At 39.6% G+C, this 20,325-nt stretch overlaps 2 protein-coding genes across 2 annotated transcripts in view; one reads left to right on the forward strand and one right to left on the reverse strand.

Annotated features, from left to right (window-relative positions):
- The window catches only part of LOC125238485 (protein polybromo-1), a 48,143-nt gene extending 35,802 nt beyond the window's left edge, over positions 1 to 12,341 (reverse strand). The window contains exons 1-9 of the mRNA XM_048145847.1: positions 11,929 to 12,341; positions 11,569 to 11,718; positions 11,006 to 11,177; positions 10,348 to 10,478; positions 9,536 to 9,790; positions 8,616 to 8,783; positions 8,347 to 8,452; positions 7,623 to 7,854; positions 196 to 311 (exon numbers count right to left, since the gene is read on the reverse strand). Coding sequence (XP_048001804.1) covers positions 196 to 311; positions 7,623 to 7,854; positions 8,347 to 8,452; positions 8,616 to 8,783; positions 9,536 to 9,790; positions 10,348 to 10,478; positions 11,006 to 11,177; positions 11,569 to 11,718; positions 11,929 to 12,051 — 1,453 coding nt within the window. The 5' untranslated portion in view covers positions 12,052 to 12,341. The remainder of the gene's footprint in view (positions 1 to 195; positions 312 to 7,622; positions 7,855 to 8,346; positions 8,453 to 8,615; positions 8,784 to 9,535; positions 9,791 to 10,347; positions 10,479 to 11,005; positions 11,178 to 11,568; positions 11,719 to 11,928) is intronic.
- Positions 12,342 to 12,737: 396 nt separating this feature from the next.
- On the forward strand, positions 12,738 to 15,215 carry LOC125238475. Its single transcript, XM_048145836.1, has 4 exons — positions 12,738 to 13,090; positions 13,159 to 13,503; positions 13,638 to 14,495; positions 14,588 to 15,215. The coding sequence occupies exons 1-4, from the start codon at positions 12,911 to 12,913 to the stop codon at positions 14,828 to 14,830; spliced, it is 1,626 nt and encodes a 541-aa protein (XP_048001793.1). The 5' UTR covers positions 12,738 to 12,910; the 3' UTR covers positions 14,831 to 15,215.
- Positions 15,216 to 20,325: the final 5,110 nt, after the last annotated feature.

The raw sequence follows: 20,325 nt of genomic DNA on the forward strand, positions 1-20,325 counted from the left end.
CGCGATTAAGTCCCGTTTTGTTCTAAAATCATCAAATGTCTGTTTTAGCGCTGTGCGCAGTGCGGGCGGATTGTGCGCGCATTCATTCCGCTCCGCTAACGATACGCTATCAAAGCTTAAGCGTACTTGTATACTCATAATCACAGGAATACTGAATGAATGCAGCCTAAGGTCTGTATATTGATGATGACTTACCCCTTGGTCTTGGCGTGGCGACCTGAGCCTGGTTCTTCACGGAAGACAAGCTTTCGTCATCGCTAGAGGAGCTCTGTACGATGTCCAGTAACTCTTGAACTCGCTGCTGCATTATCCTACAAATAAATATATTATGTCAGCCCCATACATGCAATTTGACGCAATACAATTAATCATGATTCACTTGCCCTTATTCCAATTACTTGGCGTCGGCGCAGCATGTCTTTTTCTCCCATACCTCTCTATCAGACGTCATCACATCATTCACTTGCATTTGTTTCATTTCACCTCTCACACAGTCCATCCACATTTTCTTCGGCTATCCTCTCTCGTTTCCTCCTTCCACATTCATCCGTAATACAATACAAGTAAGGGCCCCCTCACATCTAGCGTCTCGCGAGCGTAGCGTCGTGGCGTAGCGTATGGAAAAAGACGCCGCGTCGACGTCTTTGCCATACAGTTGGCCCGACGCTACGCTTGCGCGACGCTAGATGTGAGGGGCCCTTAATAATATACGTAATTTTGGCTAAGGTACAGATTGTGAATTCAGGGCCTGTAGATTTGAAGTGGGAAGTAGTATACAGTGCGCGGAAAATTTTTAGCCCATGTGGCCTTACCTGCACAGAAGCGAATTTTCTTATTAGGTAGTTTTTTGCTCATATGTGTACGATGCGTGAACTTGCCCCCACCACCGCGCCTAATGGTCTAAAAATTTGCCAGGCATTGTACTGATATTTCGGTTAGATCTGAATTTGATGGATATCTAGACTACTGTAGATTTTAATCAAACTACACTGTTTAATGATGAACTAATTGAGCGGACTGTAATTTAATAAAATATCTTTAAGACGAAATTGACAAAGATAACTCGAAATTTTAGAGATTTAAACAAACACTTACTGGGGAAAAAACAGTGCATATGTCACATACCTTTTAGCATGAGGTTCCAGTGGATTGGTTTCAGCTCGCTTACCATCAGCCTTGGTATGCAAGGCGCACGTGCGGGCCCGGCTTACCGTCTCCTCGAGCCCAGAACTGTTCTTGGAGCAGAGCTTTCTTCCTGTCCACTTTGATAATGTGACTAGCACTGAGTTTAAACTTAATTTAACGATAATTGTTGGGAAAATGTGACTTTAACTATTTAATTAGCAATAAATGGCAATTTTAATGCAGCGACGCGTTCGCAAGTTAGATCGAGAGCGAAAAAAAATGTGTGGTAATGGCTACCGGAAATGATTAGTGCCGGGCTAAACACACCGGAAGCTAAAGACAAAATAGTGTTGTTTCTTTAAAAAACCGATATTCATACGAAAGTTGAACATACCGCTCACCTAAATATGCAATATTTACTCTACAAATAGTGCTAGAGTTCGACAAACTACTTAAAACTATAATGTTAAACTAAGTGATAATACTAGAACGACGAAAGTTAATTTGAAAGTGGTAAAGGACACAGCTTCACAACTGGTCTTCTGTACTGACCAGTAGCAGTTTGAATTGTGACCACTCTACAGACACCGTCAACTCCGGGATGTAGAGCAACGATGCGCCCAAGGGGCCATTTTAAAGGGCTTGTCTGTTCGTTAATCAACAAGACCAAGGAACCCACGACAATGTTTGTATTTACTTTATTCCATTTCGTCCTCTGTTGTAGAGTATGGACGTACTCAGCGTGCCATCTACGCCAGAAGTCTTGATGCATTTTCTGTATCATTTTCCAACGATTACAGACACTTACTTTTTTATCTACAAGATTTTCCTCTGGGACAATCGACAACGGTTCCAGAGTTAAAAAATGGCCTGGAGTTAAGGCTGAGAGATCACTAGGATCCGAGCTAAGAGGTGTCAATGGACGAGAGTTGAGCATAGACTCAATCTGAGTCAGAATTGTATAAAATTCCTCGAAGGTTAACCTTTGATTACCTACAACCCGTGCGAGGTGAGTCTTAACCGAGCGTATCCCGGCTTCAGCTAATCCGTTAAAATGAGGCGTACCCGGAGGGTTAAACGAGAATTTAATTTCTTGGGCATCAGCAGCACCTTTCATGAGTGAACCAAGATAGTTACTAGCGCCCACAAAATTCCTACCCTGGTCAGAGACAATGTTACTGCATCGACCACGACGAGCGACAAACCGTTTAAGAACACAGAGGAAAGCTTCTGTCGACAACTCTGAAGCAAGCTCTATGTGAATGGCTTTGGTACTAGTACATACAAAAACACAGATGTAACCTTTGTACGTTTTCGCACCACGGCCACGACCGAAAGCGATATCAAATGGTCCTCCATAATCAATGGCGACACTCGAAAAAGGTTTAATTTGCGAGACGCGAAAAGTAGGCAAATTTCCCATAAGCGGCGGAGATGCCGCAGAGGGATTGGCACGAAAGCATTTCACGCAGCCTCCAATCACTGCCTGAATTGCTCGCTTTGGCGACAAAATCCAAAACGTTTGCGCAAGTAAATTTTGTAAAGTTTGGGCACCTGGATGTAAAAATCTTTTATGATATTCGTCAATTATTAAAATAGTGAGTCGGTGGGAGCGAGGCAATAAAATGGGATGTTTGACAGAAAATTTAATAGGAGAATTTGCCAAGCGACCGCCCACCCTGACAATACCCTGACTGTCAATGAATAATGAAAGCTTGCGCAAACCCTTTGGCAATGCGTTCAAACGATCCTCCCTTAATTGATTGATCTCTACACTGAACGAAGTGAGCTGCACATGTTTTACTAAAAACATGAGAGCTGCAGTGGTTTCAGCTGACTGTAGAGATCCGACAACTTTTCCATCCTTAGCTGACCGTAAAAAACGGAAACAGTAGGCTAACACACGCTTTAATGTGAAAAGCGAGGAGAACCTGCTAAGGACTTCATCAATTAAGTTAGGATCGGCCGTCACGAGTAAGCTACAAATACGTTGTTCCTCTACAATACAGTCATTGCTTGGATCGTGCAAAGGTGAGCAAGGCCAATCCTTCTCTTCCTTTACCAACCACGACGGACCCTTCCACCAAATATCACACTCTACCAAATCTTCAGGCAGTAACCCCCTGGATCCTGCATCAGCAGGATTGTGGTGTGTACTGACGTGACGCCAGCGATCAGGAGCAACAAGATCCTGGATATGGCTCACACGATTTGCAACAAATGTTTTCCAGCGTGAAGGGCACGACTTGATCCAAGCTAACGTTACGGTCGAGTCTGACCATGCAAATATTTCCTGAACAACATAGAGAGGTTTTAATGCCTCTTGTGTTGACTGCATCAGGTCTGCCAACAACACGGCAGCCTGCAGTTCCAATCGAGGAATTGATAATTTACGCAGAGGCGCAACCTTACTTTTGGCACAGCAAAGCTCTACAAAAGTAGAGCCTTGTGTGTCATCGACACGACAGAAAACGACAGCAGCGTAACCACGCTCCGACGCATCACAAAATCCATGCAATTGTAATGAAACAAACGAATGGATGATGCGACGAGGAATAACGACAGATTTCAACGACGGAAGTTGATCGGTAAATTTCATCCATTCTGATGTGATTGCTTCTGGAACATCATCGTCCCATTGCACCCCAGATGACCACAAGACCTGCATTAAATATTTAGCGTGAAACGTGACAGGACATAAGAATCCTAGCGGGTCATATATGCGCGCTATATTCGATAAAATAGTACGTTTAGTACATTTCTGATCACGTGGTGTTGCAACCTCAAATTGGAACGAATCTGTTTGTGGACGCCATAACAATCCCAATATTTTAAGGGACAAATCCGAAAGTTCATCAAAATGTTTAAAATCACTCGAATACAACTCAGAAGATGGAAGGTCAACGATAAAACCTTTATGGTTGGAGGTCCATTTTCTCAAATGGAACCCACCCGACGACAAAATTTCAGATAAATCTGATCTAATTTTTAAAGCTTGCTCAATAGAGTCAGCGCCTGTCACGACATCATCAACATAAATGTCTCTCCCAAGCACTTGTGACCCTTCAGGATAGGAGTCAGCAGTCTCCTCCGCTATCTGTGCTATTGTGCGCAAAGCTTGATACGGAGCCGATTTCACACCATAAGTTACCGTCCGCAAACGATAGTCTTTAACTGGGCCGTCAGTCGAAGGTCGCCACAATATCCGCTGGTACTCAGCGTCCTCGTTTGGCACGAGGATTTGACGATACATGGCCTTTATGTCACCCGTAAAGACTATTTTATGCCATCGAAACCTAGTAAGGACATCAAAAATATTAGTTTGTAACTTAGGTCCAGCTAGTAGTGTATCATTAAGCGAAATCCCATTGCTGTCACGACAACTTGCGTCAAAAACGGCTCTCAGAGGTGTACTGACAGATTCGGGGCGCAAAATACCATGATGTGGGATGTAATTAAAATTCCCGACACTAGAGACAGGCGGCGCAACCTGCTCCATATGACCACTGACCTCATACTCTTCCATAAAGGAGGCATAAGCTTTACGAAAATCCGCATGCTTTGTAAGCTTGCGTTCCAACGAAAAAAATCTCCGCATTGCAATTTCACGAGTGTGCGAAAAGGTAGGCTTGTTCGAAGGATCGACGAAAGGTAGAGGTACCTCGAACCGGCCTTCACTCGTGCGACAATAATTTGCACGGAAGTTATCTTCACATAGTTGATCCTCTTTCGACAAGATAGGTTTACTCGGACCACAAATATTTTCTAGTTCCCAGAACCTTTTAAGAGAATCATCCAACGACAGCGACAAGTTTGATTGTGAAGCATTCGACACGAAAAAACAATCTTTCCGACAATTAGTGAAAGATTGTGTACGAGAGGCATAACAGTCACCCATCAGAACCCATCCGAAAACAGTCTCCAAAGCCTTTGACTGCCCCTTCCGGCCCTCCTTTTTACCACTTAAAATGGAAGATGCAAAGATCTCTGCATTTAAGAGTAAATCTATTGGGCCCGGCTTCGCAAAGTCAGGGTCAGCGAGAGGTAGACCTTGAATGTGATGCCATTCCGATGTATTGACTCTATAGTATGGTTGCTCCGGACAGATAACTGGAAGCACTGACGCTTGGAAGTCAAAATTAACCATTTCTGATCCAATAGGTTTAACAGAGCATGATAACATACCCTTAGGTGCAACTTCAGATAGTCCAATTCCAGTAATTGGCTCGCTAGTATCATCTACCTGTAAACCTAATCTTCGAGCACAGTCATGGGAAATAAAATTGACACCACTAGCACCGTCCAAAAGAGCACGAGCTATTTGATAATTACCTGAACTATCCCGAACAGCTACCCGAGCAGTAGCAAATAAAACTAATCCATTACTTTGGACCGACGTCAAAGTCACTTTGCTATTTAAACCGCTCACCGTTGGCTGAGGTGCTGGTTCAGCCTCTGGCGAAGCCGGTTCCCTTTTTCCAAAGTGTAATAAAGTGTTGTGGGAACAACCGCATATACTGCACCGACAATCCGATCGACATTGTTTAACTTTATGAGTTTTGGAGAAACAACAAACACACAAGCCCTTGTTTTTCACCACCTTGAACCGCTCCGAAGTGTCTAAAACTTTAAATTTTTTACAATTTTCTAAGTTATGCAGTTCAGTACAGAAAACACATATATTTTGTTGTGTGGCAACTAGTGTTACCTTGCCTTTACCTTTAATGGCACTTGTTACGGGCTTAACCTCCGTTACTTCCAGAGCGCGGACTTGTTTTTCAACAAACTCTTGTAGCAATTCAAACTTTGGAATTTCATTGGAATTGAACTCGAGGAGGAAGGCCTCCCGAGTCGCCTTGTCCAATTTTCCCCACAACAGATGAAATAACATAAAGTTTTTATCGGGTAAGTCGAATCTTTCTAACACTTGTAATGTTTCTCTAAAAACACGATGAACTTTTTCTAATTCAGTTGAAGACTTGGTCTTCACCTGTTCACAAAGTAAAATCTTTTCATAGTACCCAAAGGCAATTTGCCGTTTTCTATTGTAAAACTTGTTTAAAGCATTGTAAGCATCCATGTAACTGTTGTCCGAAATTGGGTAATTCTTAATCAAATCTAAAGCCTTACCTTGACACGATGTCATAAGATAATGCAGCTTTTCAATGTTCGAAATATTCCTTTTATGAATTAAGGAATCAAAGAGTTCCTTAAATGACAACCAATTGTGCAAGGAGCCATCAAATGGTTTCACAACAATTTTAGGTAACTTCGCTGAATTATTATCACTACTATCATGTTTGTCAACAGTTTCATGTTTGCTTGTAATGACAGGCTCAGCTTTCCTTAACCTTGTCAAGATTGACTTTACTTTTTGTTCAAAATCGACAGTAACCGAGAACTCCGTATTTACATCCTTTGTTTTCTTCATTATAGCCTTTTGGGCACGATGAAAGTCTTCAACTATTGGGTTTAAGTCGGCCGCGACATAACCCTCTAAATCTATACAATCAAAGATTAACTCTAACCGCATAACCGCGTAATTGCGTTCAACCCTATCCATGTCAACGTCTCTATTGCTCACATCAATGTCCGACATTTTTCACGTAATAATCACTGTTGATTTATCGAAAAACGAGAACGAAAATATAAATAAACAGTTTACGTTACTCAATAAAATTAACTTGTTGACTTTGACAATGACAGATGAGATGACAACCGAATTGTTGCCATACACCAAAGCATAGACTAAGACCGAACGAGATGAGCGGATTGAACGAACTGTCACACTGCTACCAACCTAACTAAATTCTACTATAAAAGTCACACTTCCGGTCAGCCATTAACCGAATCGAGAATTAAAGTTTTACCCACCAATTTATTAGAAAAATATTACGACACGACAAATTTGATATTTTACTAAAAATAGGTAACTTTTCAACGGATCCGGCCGAAGGAACAAATGTTTAATGATGAACTAATTGAGCGGACTGTAATTTAATAAAATATCTTTAAGACGAAATTGACAAAGATAACTCGAAATTTTAGAGATTTAAACAAACACTTACTGGGAAAAAACAGTGCATATGTCACATACCTTTTAGCATGAGGTTCCAGTGGATTGGTTTCAGCTCGCTTACCATCAGCCTTGGTATGCAAGGCGCACGTGCGGGCCCGGCTTACCGTCTCCTCGAGCCCAGAACTGTTCTTGGAGCAGAGCTTTCTTCCTGTCCACTTTGATAATGTGACTAGCACTGAGTTTAAACTTAATTTAACGATAATTGTTGGGAAAATGTGACTTTAACTATTTAATTAGCAATAAATGGCAATTTTAATGCAGCGACGCGTTCGCAAGTTAGATCGAGAGCGAAAAAAAATGTGTGGTAATGGCTACCGGAAATGATTAGTGCCGGGCTAAACACACCGGAAGCTAAAGACAAAATAGTGTTGTTTCTTTAAAAAACCGATATTCATACGAAAGTTGAACATACACATACCTCTGCAATTTCATAGCATCTTTATACAACCGCGACGTAGGCTGGTTATATTGCTTAGCATTTTCAAACATGATGTTCATATCCCCAGCTACTTCTGATAAAGTGCCATAGCCGCCTTTCCTGATCTTATTCTTGATCTGGTTGAGGGACACGGGGTTTTTGATTTCCTTGTAGTAGTCGGGGTAAGCGCGGCGGGACGGAAGCTTCCAGAATGCTTCGGCCATTGGTGTACCTAGGGAATATGAGAGTCTTTGTCACTAATAATTTATTAGATGGATCCGGGACTTTCTTGAGGGATTGGACGCTAAAGACTTCAACTGCCGGCCTATCCGAAATGACATTCGTTGACGCCAGATTCCAATCGACATGCAGTCTGTCTCTGTCGCGCCAATACGTATGAGTGACAGATATATCTGGCTACAATAGCAATATTGTTAAAAGCATTTTGTGCATTTGGCTACGTACCCTGATGGGATAATAGGCTATCAATTTTCGTGTTTCGACAAGATTCACGATGACACGCCGTACGTGATACGCGTTGCGTGTCGTTAAAGGGGTTACAAATGGAGTTTACACGATTTTAAAGGATTGGCAACTCATGTTACACCTCTGGAAGTGAAGTCAAGGACCCACGAGGTTGCAGTGCGAAATATCACACAATATCAAGTCAATTTAATCCATATTGATGAAGTTATGTATATTAAAATTAGTTAAACAAAATTACCGTTGGGTCCTGTCTGACTCTTGACGGTTTCGAGAAGTTTCCACTGTGGTGAGTCTTCATTTTCACCTTTTTCATCTTCACTTTCACCAGCGCTGTCTTCAGAGTGCTAGAGAATAAAAATAGTTGTTTGTAGATTGCCGTAAAGTAATCAGAAATAGAAAGTGTCTTTGTGCACATCAACATCTTGGCAACTGTATTGTAGCAGTAAATATATAAAAGAAATAACATAAGAATGGATTGTGTAGTTTGAACATAGCAACAGAGCTTACCTTGACAACTTCAGCATCAGAGCCTGGCGGGTCCATAATAGCCAGGGCACTACTGGAAGGCACGGGGCCAATGCGAGAGGTTCTTTTACTGCGGATTCGCTCCGAAGTCTTTGCAGGACCACTGCGGCTATGATGCTGGTCTAACTCTTGCTTGCGTACTTGGATTATCTATGGATAAGAATATTACAAGTTTAGACATGCCTTTTAGATTCCTTACATCATTCAGTACTATTAACTATTGTGCTTTTCGACGCTCCCCACATAGGCGTCGAGTGAGACGTTTTTTGAATTACATTCAGGCGGCGTGCCGGACGTTCGTTCCGCGCACGCCCACGAGACACACGACGCCTAAGTGGGGACGCTGCCTTAAATATCGATAAAATTAGGTTTAGATACATACCATGTCCACACAGAAATGAAAAATAAATAAAACAGCTAAATCTTTAGGCTTAGTATAGGACCGCTGCTGCGACAGTATTTGCTCCGAAAGAAGTGTTTTAAATCAACATGAGTTACGAATTTCCTTTTCGCACGTGTATTTTACATTTTTCAGTACAAATGGCTATCTAAAGTTTCGACCTGACAAAAAAAAATAAAAATAAACCACGTGGTGCACCAGTACTGATGTGCCGACGGAAAGTTTCCAAAATGCTAAAATTTCACATAGGAAAACTTCGGAAACTTCCCATACTTTGTATGGACAATTGTATGGGTGGAAACTTTCCATTTCATAAATTTAAATTCCCTTTATTTTTCGTGAATTTTTCAAGAAATTTAAGATTTTTTTGGAAAGTTTCCGCAACTTGCACATCACTTTGCACCAGCGCGGGCAAAAAGCACCATCTGTACCGAAAGGGTAATGAATTTTTTTTTCATTGTGTATTTATTTCATGTGAAAAAACAACGAGCATTGAACGAACCTTCTTCAAAGCTTTAGCATCCTTATAAATACTGCTCCCCGGCTCGTTAAAATGACAAGCATTCCGAACCATCAGCAACAAGTCTCTCTCCATCTCATTCAGATTGGTGTACTCTCCAGCCTGGATCTTCTGGGCTATGGTCTTGAGGTCTATGGGCGTGTCTATGACGCGGTAGTACTCGGGGTAGCGCCGCTTGGAGGGAAGGAACTGGAAGGCTGTGTAGAGGGAGCGGCCTTCCGAATTTGCTGTCATGACCTATGATGTAAGAAAATGTAGGTTAGATGTGTCCACACCGAGTGAGCAATACGAGGCAATTGCCTCGTGCGGCAAATAGCCGGGTCCACGTGAGCATGGACGTTTTGCAAGACATTAGCCAGCCACACTGGCCGCACACCTTCATTGGGCACCTAATTCGTGGATCTCACATTTTCTTTTAAATAGGCTGGTCCACACAGAGCGAAGCACGCCGCGAGGCAATGTGTTCAAGCGGCAAGCGTGCTATGTAGACGTACCTCAGCCGAGGCATGCGCGCGTTTTGATCGGCCTGGCAACCTGCCTCTGTTGAGGCACGTCTGCATTAGCCGTTTGCTGCGTGAGCACATTGTCTCGCTCTGTGTGGACCCGGCTTTTCACGATTCACAATAAATATATGCTCTCGTGCAGAACTACTTTGAACAGCTGACTGAGTGGCTGCCATCTTGCCGAGCAAACTTGCTCGGGTGAGGCAAACGTGCATGCAGTGTGGATCCGGCTATTGCCTCGCGAGGCTGCTTGGTCAATGGTGGCTATTGGTAACTACTATAGGTACTTACTGCATTAAAAAGCTCTTCAAATATATTGTCCTCCTCATTGTTAGTGGATGTTTCAGACAAATCCTCAGCTATGTCAGACCGACGGGACAGAGAGCCAGTCCGGGAGACTCTTGGGGGTTTCACCTCCTCACCTAAAAGAAATGGAAAATGTTTCAGGTTTTTCATAGTCATGTTTAAACTGTCTAAAATGATGTAAAATGAGAACAGAGTTTTTGGCAATCTACTGCCAAAACTTGGTGTACAACTTTTTAGCATTAGAATTTTAACTTTATTTCAGTTAATCAAATTTCTTTTTATTTGATTGATGTACTCAAAGCAGCCTATCACTCCCAAGGAATAATGTAAAGATCTTAAAACTCACTGAACTCAATTCGATCACACACACATACACAGACACTAGCAAACACCCATATGTTACAATACTTTTTTACTTTACGCTAGGACCCAATATAAAACCAGTATTGCAGTAAATTATAATATACTGATAACATTATGCTGCATAGTTCCCCTTTTAATATCAGGCTGTTTGTTTTTGTAGTTCTTAATTTTGAAGATTGTATGTTCAAATGTGATGTTAAAATATTTCTTTTTTCTATGTCTATGTTTATGAATGGACTAGAAAGGGCCTACAAAGTTGTAGCCAAAAAACAGTTCATACCATTTTCCAAAGCATGTTTAGTCTGTGTATACAGCTTCCACAGCTCAATAGCATCCTTGTACTCCACAGTGTCAGGTTTGTAGAATGCCTTAGCGTTGTTCACAAGCAACTCTATATCTGCCGAGAGCTCATCAAGGTCTTCATAGTTGTCCATTTTCAGCTTCTGTTGCACCTGCAATGACAATAACTCTTAGTAAACTGGCATCTATTGGATATTTTCATAGACAAAATTTGATGCTTATGATTGTTTTTTTAACCTTCATTTGAAATTGGTCTTGCTGGCAGACATAACCAATGACATTTGTTTTTTTTTTTGTAATCCGATCCAATGGGCAATTACAGATAGGCGCTGGCAAGAAGGCTTGAACTTCGTTTACTTCTTGTTTTTTAACCATATAGATCTGATAATGATGATGATTATATCCTGTTGTCCCCCATCAGGGGCATAGGGCTCTTAGTTCCTGGTCCGACGCGGCCTCCTCCAGGCGTGCCCAGCCAAGGCCCACTGAGCCGGCCTCCTTTTCCACTGATCTGATAATAAAAAAAATAATAATACAACTCACTCTTAGCAAATCAATAGGTTGCGACACTATTTCATAGTACTGTGGCTCTTGACGTCTCTTAGGTGCACGAATGAAGGAGTCACACAGTAATGTACCATCATCCTTCTTGAAACCTCTGATGGTATCATATAGTTGTTGGCACATTTCACTCTGAAAATCTCAATAAAGTTAATTTATGACCTAAATAACTGTTGATGATGCCTTATAATTACTCAATGGATGATGCTAATGTTATGTACACGACTTACTGCCATCATACAGAATCTGTATTTTAAATATAGTTTAGCAGTTCTTTCCATTACATGATTAGTTAATATTTGAGGTATGCCGCGCGGCAAAACGTATATTTGTTTTACTTACGGGATCGAGCTTTTTCTTTTTACGCGAAGGCGGAGGCCCAGGAGTGTGTTCCACTCCATCATCACTGTCATCTCCGTCAGCTCCACGGCTAGCCCCAGACGAAGCACGACGTCTTTTACTCATTTTCAATTTATACCAAGCTAATCCAAAATCCACTGTGCCGGATCGACTAACTGATGTTAAGCAACCACGTCTTGCGTTTTGTCAAAGTTACATTGTTTGAAGTATTGACAAGGTACGCATACAAGATTTTTAAAGTATTTCGTTGAATTACACGAAATACTAAACCCTTCAAATAAAAATTTAGAAAATCCACAACAAGCGTCGTCCGGCCATTGAATTCCGTTCCAGTTAACGCATAACCTTAATGTGCGCCGCGGTTCGTAACATCTGCCAATATAAACGATACCATCATTTCCTTCGTATCTAATTTTTTATCATATCAAATTACATTTTGTGATCGACTTCCAATAGTATTATAAAGATGAATTCCTTGAATATTGTTTTGTAAGCAATATTGACGTGAGAGAAATTAGCAACCCATTGTTAAACTGGAACGTTATGTTTAGATTGCCAAAATGTCAAGTTGCCAACAATAAAAATGTAATTACTTGCCACCGCCGCGTGGCTACTTGTCATAAAAACGTACTGGATAAAAGTAAACATTATTTTAGTCATAATTTTGTTTTTGCGAAAAAGATTCTAATAAATTATTACTTGTGCTTCATTGACAAAATTACATTTATAATAATTTTAGAGCAAAGGTGTCAAGTTACATGTGGCAACTTTCAGTGAACGGTCTTCAAGTGCCGCCAAAGTTCGCACTACGGAATACATACGGAACTAAAAATTTAATCTCACAGAGAAACTGCCCTCAAGTTTTGAGATGTATTCTATCTTCTACCCCCGATATTTTTCCTAATGAATTAGGGAAAAATTATTTAGAACGTTACCACTTATCCAGGTTTCTTTTGTTGCTAATATGGACAAATACTCCAAGAACTTCATTTTGGTTGGAGACTTGAACCACCATTGTCTGCTGTGCAAGGAGTCGTTTCTATCAATAGATGATTTGGAGAAGCACTTACGATGGGAGAAACACCGGAAAAGCGTCAAGGACTTGAGCCCTATGCCGAAGTTTAAGAGGGATCGCATTTTTAAGGTATTACTTTAATTTGTGGCAAACCACTTGTTGAATATAAAAACATTAATTTAAATTTCTATCCACAGATCGATGATAAGTACTTCTGTGAGCATTGTAACCAGATTTTAAGTACCATTTCGGAAATACAAAAGCATGTACAGGATGAATACCACCAAAAACGTAAAGCCGAGCCAGAAGTAGAACTCCGTACCTCACTATGTAAAAGAGAGTCCGGTATAACTTTTATAGGGAAGGAGAAAAGTTCAATTAAGATTCCTAATAAAGAGTGGTATGGGATAATTGATTCAAAGTGTGTATTCTGTGATGTTGCTGTGGATCATTTTATGAAACATGTTTCATGCTCGGACCACATGATAACTATGATTCAAAGTAAGATTGTAATGAATGAAGAAGGCTTGTTTTACAGGGAGGTAAGTTTTTATTTGTTGCTATACTTATCTTAGTTATGCTTATTGCTTATTTCTTTTGCCATTGCACTGTGAAAATCCCCTTTAGTAAAAAACTATAAAAGTCTTATTTTACATCTAAATGATACATTTTTCAGTTTAAGGACAAGGGTTACTGCTTCCTATGTAAGACAACATTCCAAATGCAATCTAAGAATGAACACTGGAAGGATGACCTTCATATGGAAAAGGCAAGGGAACATAATGTGAAAAATTCTAAATCTTATCAGGAAAAGAAACTGGAGGTGGCAATTAAACTTATTAATACTCAAAAAGACTATTTTGATATTGATCTGGAAAATAAAGTGGCCACATGCAAGATTTGTACGGCCTATGTGAATATAAACTTCAAATTTATGATGGACCATAAGAAAATTCACAACATAACAGATAAAGACAATATTAAACCGGCTCCAGTGGACATGGAAATGGTCTTTAAGTCTCTGAGAATCAGGAGATCTAAAAAAGAAATCTATGATCATGGCAAATTAAGGGCTGAGTTAGCCAAATTTGGGAGGGAGAATTATATCAAGCTGGTATTTCCTGGGGATAAAGGTTACTGCTCACTTTGTGGCACATATATGTCTGCTCATATGAAAAACTTTACAGAGCATATCAATGGGTATGTTCACATGGCACAACTAGATTTAAAGAATGGCAAACCTCATGTCAAGCCGGAATATAAAACCAAAAATATGAAGGACTTTGTAAAGACAGTTACTTTTTCTAAGGAATCGCATTCTTTGAGTCTTAACAAACAGGTTGCTATTGATGTGGTTTCCTTAGGACTTGTTTGTAAGATCAATAATCCTCAATGTGAGAAATTCATGTGTTATGCGTGTGACAAAACATATAAAATCACAGATTATGAGAAACATTGTCTCTCTGAAATGCACAGAAATAATTTTTATAATTCTGAGATTATAACTTCAATTGAGGATGAATTTATTAGAGAGGCAAGTGATAGTTATTTGTCAATAAATTACCAGTATAATGTTAGTACAAAGATGAAAATTATGCAGCTAAAGTATCTTCTTTTGGTTTGCAGGTTCGCCCAAATGTGTACCATTGTGGAGTTTGCAACATAATGTTCGCTTTTTGGGATACATTGAATAAACACTTCCGTAGTTGGAAGCATAGGACAGTCAAGGGTGTCATACAAGATGATTTCTCATACTGTAAAGAGGTGGAAGAATTAACTTGGGGCCAAGAAGGGTTGTTACCAAAATTGGTTAGTTTAGGTTTTAAAAGAGCTTTCATTCTGCCTAAACAGGAAACAAATAAAGCATAAGGGTACATTTCATAGGTTATGCATTGCAAAAAAATGCATGTGGGACCCCACACTGGCACCTGCACAAGTAATGCGTAATCAGGGATCTCCAAACTTCATTGCCATAGGGCCTTAAACCTCAGAATATTTAACATGGGCAACTATTTTATGCACTGAAGTCAGTGTTTCTGCTGGCCGGGGCTTGGAGTCAATACTATAAATAAATATCTTTAAAGGAGGTAGTTTTACCAAGGTGGATTTAAGTAAGAACTACCAATTTGTTTACTAAAAATGTTTTCAATTTGTTTTTGTTTTCTTTTTTTGTTAGTAAGAAAATTAAGTTTTGCTTTTTGTTTGACTTCTTTTGTAATTTTAGGATGTTCCTTAAATTATGATTAAAAACTGGAAATTAGTAGAAGTATTGTTTAATTTGATTATAACTTACATCGCCTCGAGACTAGCAGTGTCAAGTTTTAATTCTATGACTTAATTTACACATATATTAATATAAAAATTACAAGTTTTCCTTACAAAAGTAAATATCAAACCACTGAGGAAAATGAGATAATAATAAAATTAAATCATTTTCACTTTGCTTATGTAGTTTCTGTAACTGGCTAAGTGTTGGTTGAACATATTTGTCTTTCAAATGGTCAGGCAGCTCATTCAATTCAAAGTCAAGTAATATAACTAAAGAACTAAGGTGAAATGGATACAAAGAACATGTATCAAAAGAACAATTTAATTTGACATATTTAGCAAATTCTGGAATGAATTTTTGCAACTCAGGGTCAAAATTGGTCATGATAAATAAAAAATTCAGGATACCACTGCACATTTGAAAACACTGAGTAGATTTTAAACATTTCTGTAGAAGTACTGTTGAGTCTTTATTAGTCTTCAAAACATCTTGGATATCCTGGTCTCTATTTTCAAACAAATTATTGCAAATATTTAGTACCAGCATTTCTATTTGAGATTTCATTTTAATTGAAATATCATTGGTTAAAAGTGTTGAACCACTAGTGTTATGATCCCACAATTCTTTTAAAACATTTGTATATCTTTCGCTCTCTACATTCCAGTGGATTATCTCCTTTGCTAATGTTTCAAGGTAGACTCCATTTTGATTCAAATTGATCAAAGCTTGAATAACTTCAGGATTTACTGATGATTGAAAACTAGAGTTTACATCCATATGTGTAAGTTTTCTTACGAGGAATGCATCCAACTTTTTATCCACAGATTCGCTGGTATCATTCGTACGTGCACTAATGTCGCTTTTATAAAATTCCGTTAAAAACTCAGTAAAACGATCGTCCACTTGGGAGTGCCCCTCTGGTTCTGTCTTGCAGATTTTCCGAATATTTTCTAGTATAGATAGTCTCACATTATTATTCGAAGTAGAATTTTGATTAGATATCTTGAGAATCTTTATAAAACTCTTGGAGAGCGCGTCCGTAATATTTTTGTCCAGGAGCGGATTTTGGTAAAGCAGTTCTGGACAGGATTCGTTGTTGATGTCGATTATTTTTTTGATTAGTTGATTGTTCATGATCAAAAGAACAAATTCAAGGTAAATTATCAAAATGTTATCACTTAATTCATAGGAATAATACAATTTTGTTGTTTATTTATTAATAAACACAACATATCCACGCTCGGTGTTAATGACATTGACAGTTGACTCATCGGTGTTACCCAATGAAATTACAGTTCTAAAGCAAGCAGGTAACTTAAAATGAGCATTTTTCAATGTGGCTCAAATAGCCTTAAAAATATTGCCAGTTGTAAAAATAAATAGTTTGGCTATTCGCCACTAGATGACGCTGGCGAAACTATTTTTAGCGTCATCTAGTGTCAAGTAGAGATACTCAAATAGTTAAACTTGCCTACGCTAGATGTCGTATTTAATCACAAAACCCAACTTGTGATAAAATGTTGGGACAAGGTACACAAGGAAAATTATTGGAATCCTCCGAGTTTTCATGAAATGAAATCCCGTTAATCGTATCAGCACAACAACATGTAGGCAACTTTGGCTAATGACAGAAAGCTATATTATAAAGGATATAGGATATCTATGACAAAAAGCTACATTGCAGGCGCCGGCATGCATTGGGTCCCGAATAAAGTGACTTGTAGAGCACTGGGTGAGGGGTGTCCACTCCACAGTCGTCACTTCCCTGAGCCATTGATACGGCTAAGAAGAAGAGAATGTATGTAGGTACCTACCCTTTCGTTTTTATTTTTAACTGCAAAAGCTTATGTACGTTTTTTACGTAAGAAGTTTCCTAATTATTTCCTAAATTTTGTAATGACTATAGCTCATTCAACTCTAACTGCGGCTGCTGCCCGCGTAATACCCTCTGCCCTTTAGAATCTGTTTAATATCGTTATTTACTTGTCTTGCGAAACTCGGAATATTAAAACCAAAGTGCGTTTATCAAATTCCGATTACGTGATTATAAATCATTGAAGGCCTCAATAATCGTAAGATCCAATTCCGTGAACTAAAATTAGAGGAACAGAGTGGGAGTGTAATTGGAAACTGATAAATACTTAAATGTAACTGCACTGCCCACGCAACTTGCCTATTGGACCCCATTCAGAATCGCTCACGAGGTGTGCTTACCGAAATATAGTTTTACCCCCTTATTCATAAACATACTTACGTATACGTACACTAAAGTTATCAATCCGATAAAGTTTTTTTACAGTCCTTTTCCGACGTATTATACAGCGTGATAGAAGGGGACAAACGAACTTTATCGGCTTGATAACTTTAGTGAACGTTTATGAGTAAGGGAATTAGGCTTTTACAGACGTACCTATGTGCCTGCCATTCTCGGGCATGGATGAGAGACGATGGCAAGCGACCTGACGGAGCAACACTGGTGCCCTGGAAACTTGGTAGACTCCAACTACCTACTCAAGCGCCGCAAATACTCGTCTTTATTGCGAGACTACGAGTTTGCGGCGATTGCAGTGGGATGGGACCTTGGTCGGCAGACATTAAGTTTTTCATTTACCTGTTAGTGTTATTTTTATTTATCATAAGTTTATTTTCATGTATTTCGTTATGTTTTAGTTAAGTTTTTGTATAGTTATTATTAAGTTCTAATAATACACATACATACATACCTACATGTGCAATTGTGCATGTATGTGTATTATTAAGTTTCATATTGTATATATTGTTGTTAAATATATATTATACAGCAGTTGCGGGGCGTGAAAATTTTCGTTGGTAAAGCCGGAGGGGTTTTTGGAATCTGTTTTGTATCTGACTTCTACAGATACTAGAGAATTTTAGGGAACCCGTTGGGAATCGAGTTGTATCGACGCTCCGCCACTTTTATACAGTAAGACCTACTGAAATACCTACGTAACTTTATGAACTACCCACTCTCGTTTACTTAAGTTATTACTGATCTTTCTTTTGTTATTTTACTGACTCTTCTGGAGATAGTCAGTTTCGGAAAAAGTATGTAATCTAATTACTCGAATTACGCATATTTCTATTCCACTTCTACCTTTATGTGAACAAATGAATCCAGCAAATGGCATCGTGACGTGCGGATTACAGCCGCCACGACCGTCACCCATGAACCGACACGACATTACAAAGATACGCTTTCACGAAACTACACCAAATGTTCACGAGCGCAATAAAACTAATCTAATAATCCATAGGTACTTAATATTATAAATGGGAAAGTATGATGTGTGTCTATTGTTTGTTTGTCCGTCTTTCACGGCTAGGGATTGCAATCCGGTCCGGCGGATCCGGTAATCCGGCCGGATCCGGTGATTTTTTCAGGGTACCGGATCCGGTGAAATTCGCCGGATCCGGTACCGGATCCGGTGATGTAATTTAATATGTTAGAATAGTGCCAAAAAATTAAATTTATGCTAACATTTGAACGTAGCTCAACAGGGAATTGCAATCCGGCCTGATTTTCAATCAAAAAATAATTTAATACGTACGTTCTTTCTCAGGCTGAAGGGGAAAGTTTATAAATCGGTTATCCGACCTGTCGTCCTGTATGGTAGTGAGTGCTGGGCCACCAAGACGAATGATGAGAGAAGACTGCATGTGAATGAAATGAGAATGTTGCGATGGATGTGTGGTGTGACAAGACTGGATAGGATTCGGAATCTTATACTATTAAACGAGCAATTCTTGTATATTTATTTATTTATTTATTTATTTATTTATATATACCGACGATCTCGGAAACCGCTCTAACGATTTCGCTGAAATTTGTTATGTGGGGGTTTTCGGGGGTGAAAAATCGATCTAGCGTAGCCTTAGATCCCGGAAAACGCGAATTTTCGAGTTTTCATGAGTTTTTCTTTCGCGTTTGTAAACGTAAAATATGGTCCTTAATTTCGCCGCGCGCGCATCGATTCCGCTTAGCTCAGTCGTACGAGGTCGGTCTAATGTACGCAGATAGATCGTAGGTGTCAGGGTTTCGAATCTCGGCCAGAAATTAAGTTTTTGTTTTTTGGCTTTTTTTTTGTTTTTGTATTTATAAGAGTTTTTTTTAATCTAAAGACGTCATATATTAAAATAGAACCGAGCGAAGCTCGGTCGCCCAGATATTGAGTATATAAGAGGAAGCCTGAAAGTAGCGCCAGTGACAGAGAAATTGAGAGGAAGTAGATTAGCATGGTATGGGCATGTAATGCGGAGGGATGAAAGCAATGTTATAAAACGAGTGGTAAATAGTATGAAAGTGGATGGATACAATGGTAGTGGAAGGCCTAAGAAAAGATGGATGGAATGTGTGAACAACGATATGAGTGTGAAAGGTATTAGTATGGAAATGACGGCTGATAGAGAGAAATGGAGGAAGATGATCTGCTGCGCCGACCCCAAATAATGGGAAAAGGGCAAGGGAATGATGATGATGATGATGATGTTCTTTGCCTAGACCATTTGGAAGTCAAAAAATGTGCTCAAGTGACGCGACAAACTTTCCGTCTTTGAATCTGTAGCGAAATGTGTGCAATTGTTTGCTTACATGCAAAATGTGGACTAGTGGAGAGTGACAAAGGGCTACACGAAAATGTTTCGTTTACATGTCACTGAGGTCGATCCTTGGCGTTGTCTGGCCAAACACTATCTGAAATGAAGACCTATAAAGTATATGCCAGCAAACACTCATTGGTGAAGAAACCTCGACACAAAAAGTACATTGATAGCACACAATTCCAAGAGTTCCCTCTAACGAAATAACGCAACCATTACTTTCGGCTCAAAATCGCTAAATGCAAGCCTCCGGGCACCCTGTAAACTCATGGAAGCGGTCCGTTGAGGATGAACTACGAGCGACCGGGTCGAGCTGGAGCGAGGCCACGAGGGTAGCTGAAGATAGGAAGGCATTATTTTTTTTTATGGCGCGAGCTTGAGAATGCCCTTTGCATCCCTGTGGTGACGTAGAACTACAAGAACAACAACTTTTTCAGCATGATATGAGAAGTATGAGGGCACATTACTACAAAAATCA

This window comes from Leguminivora glycinivorella, chromosome 23 (assembly GCF_023078275.1).
Source record: "Leguminivora glycinivorella isolate SPB_JAAS2020 chromosome 23, LegGlyc_1.1, whole genome shotgun sequence".
In the NCBI taxonomy this organism is placed as follows: Eukaryota; Metazoa; Arthropoda; class Insecta; order Lepidoptera; family Tortricidae; genus Leguminivora; species Leguminivora glycinivorella.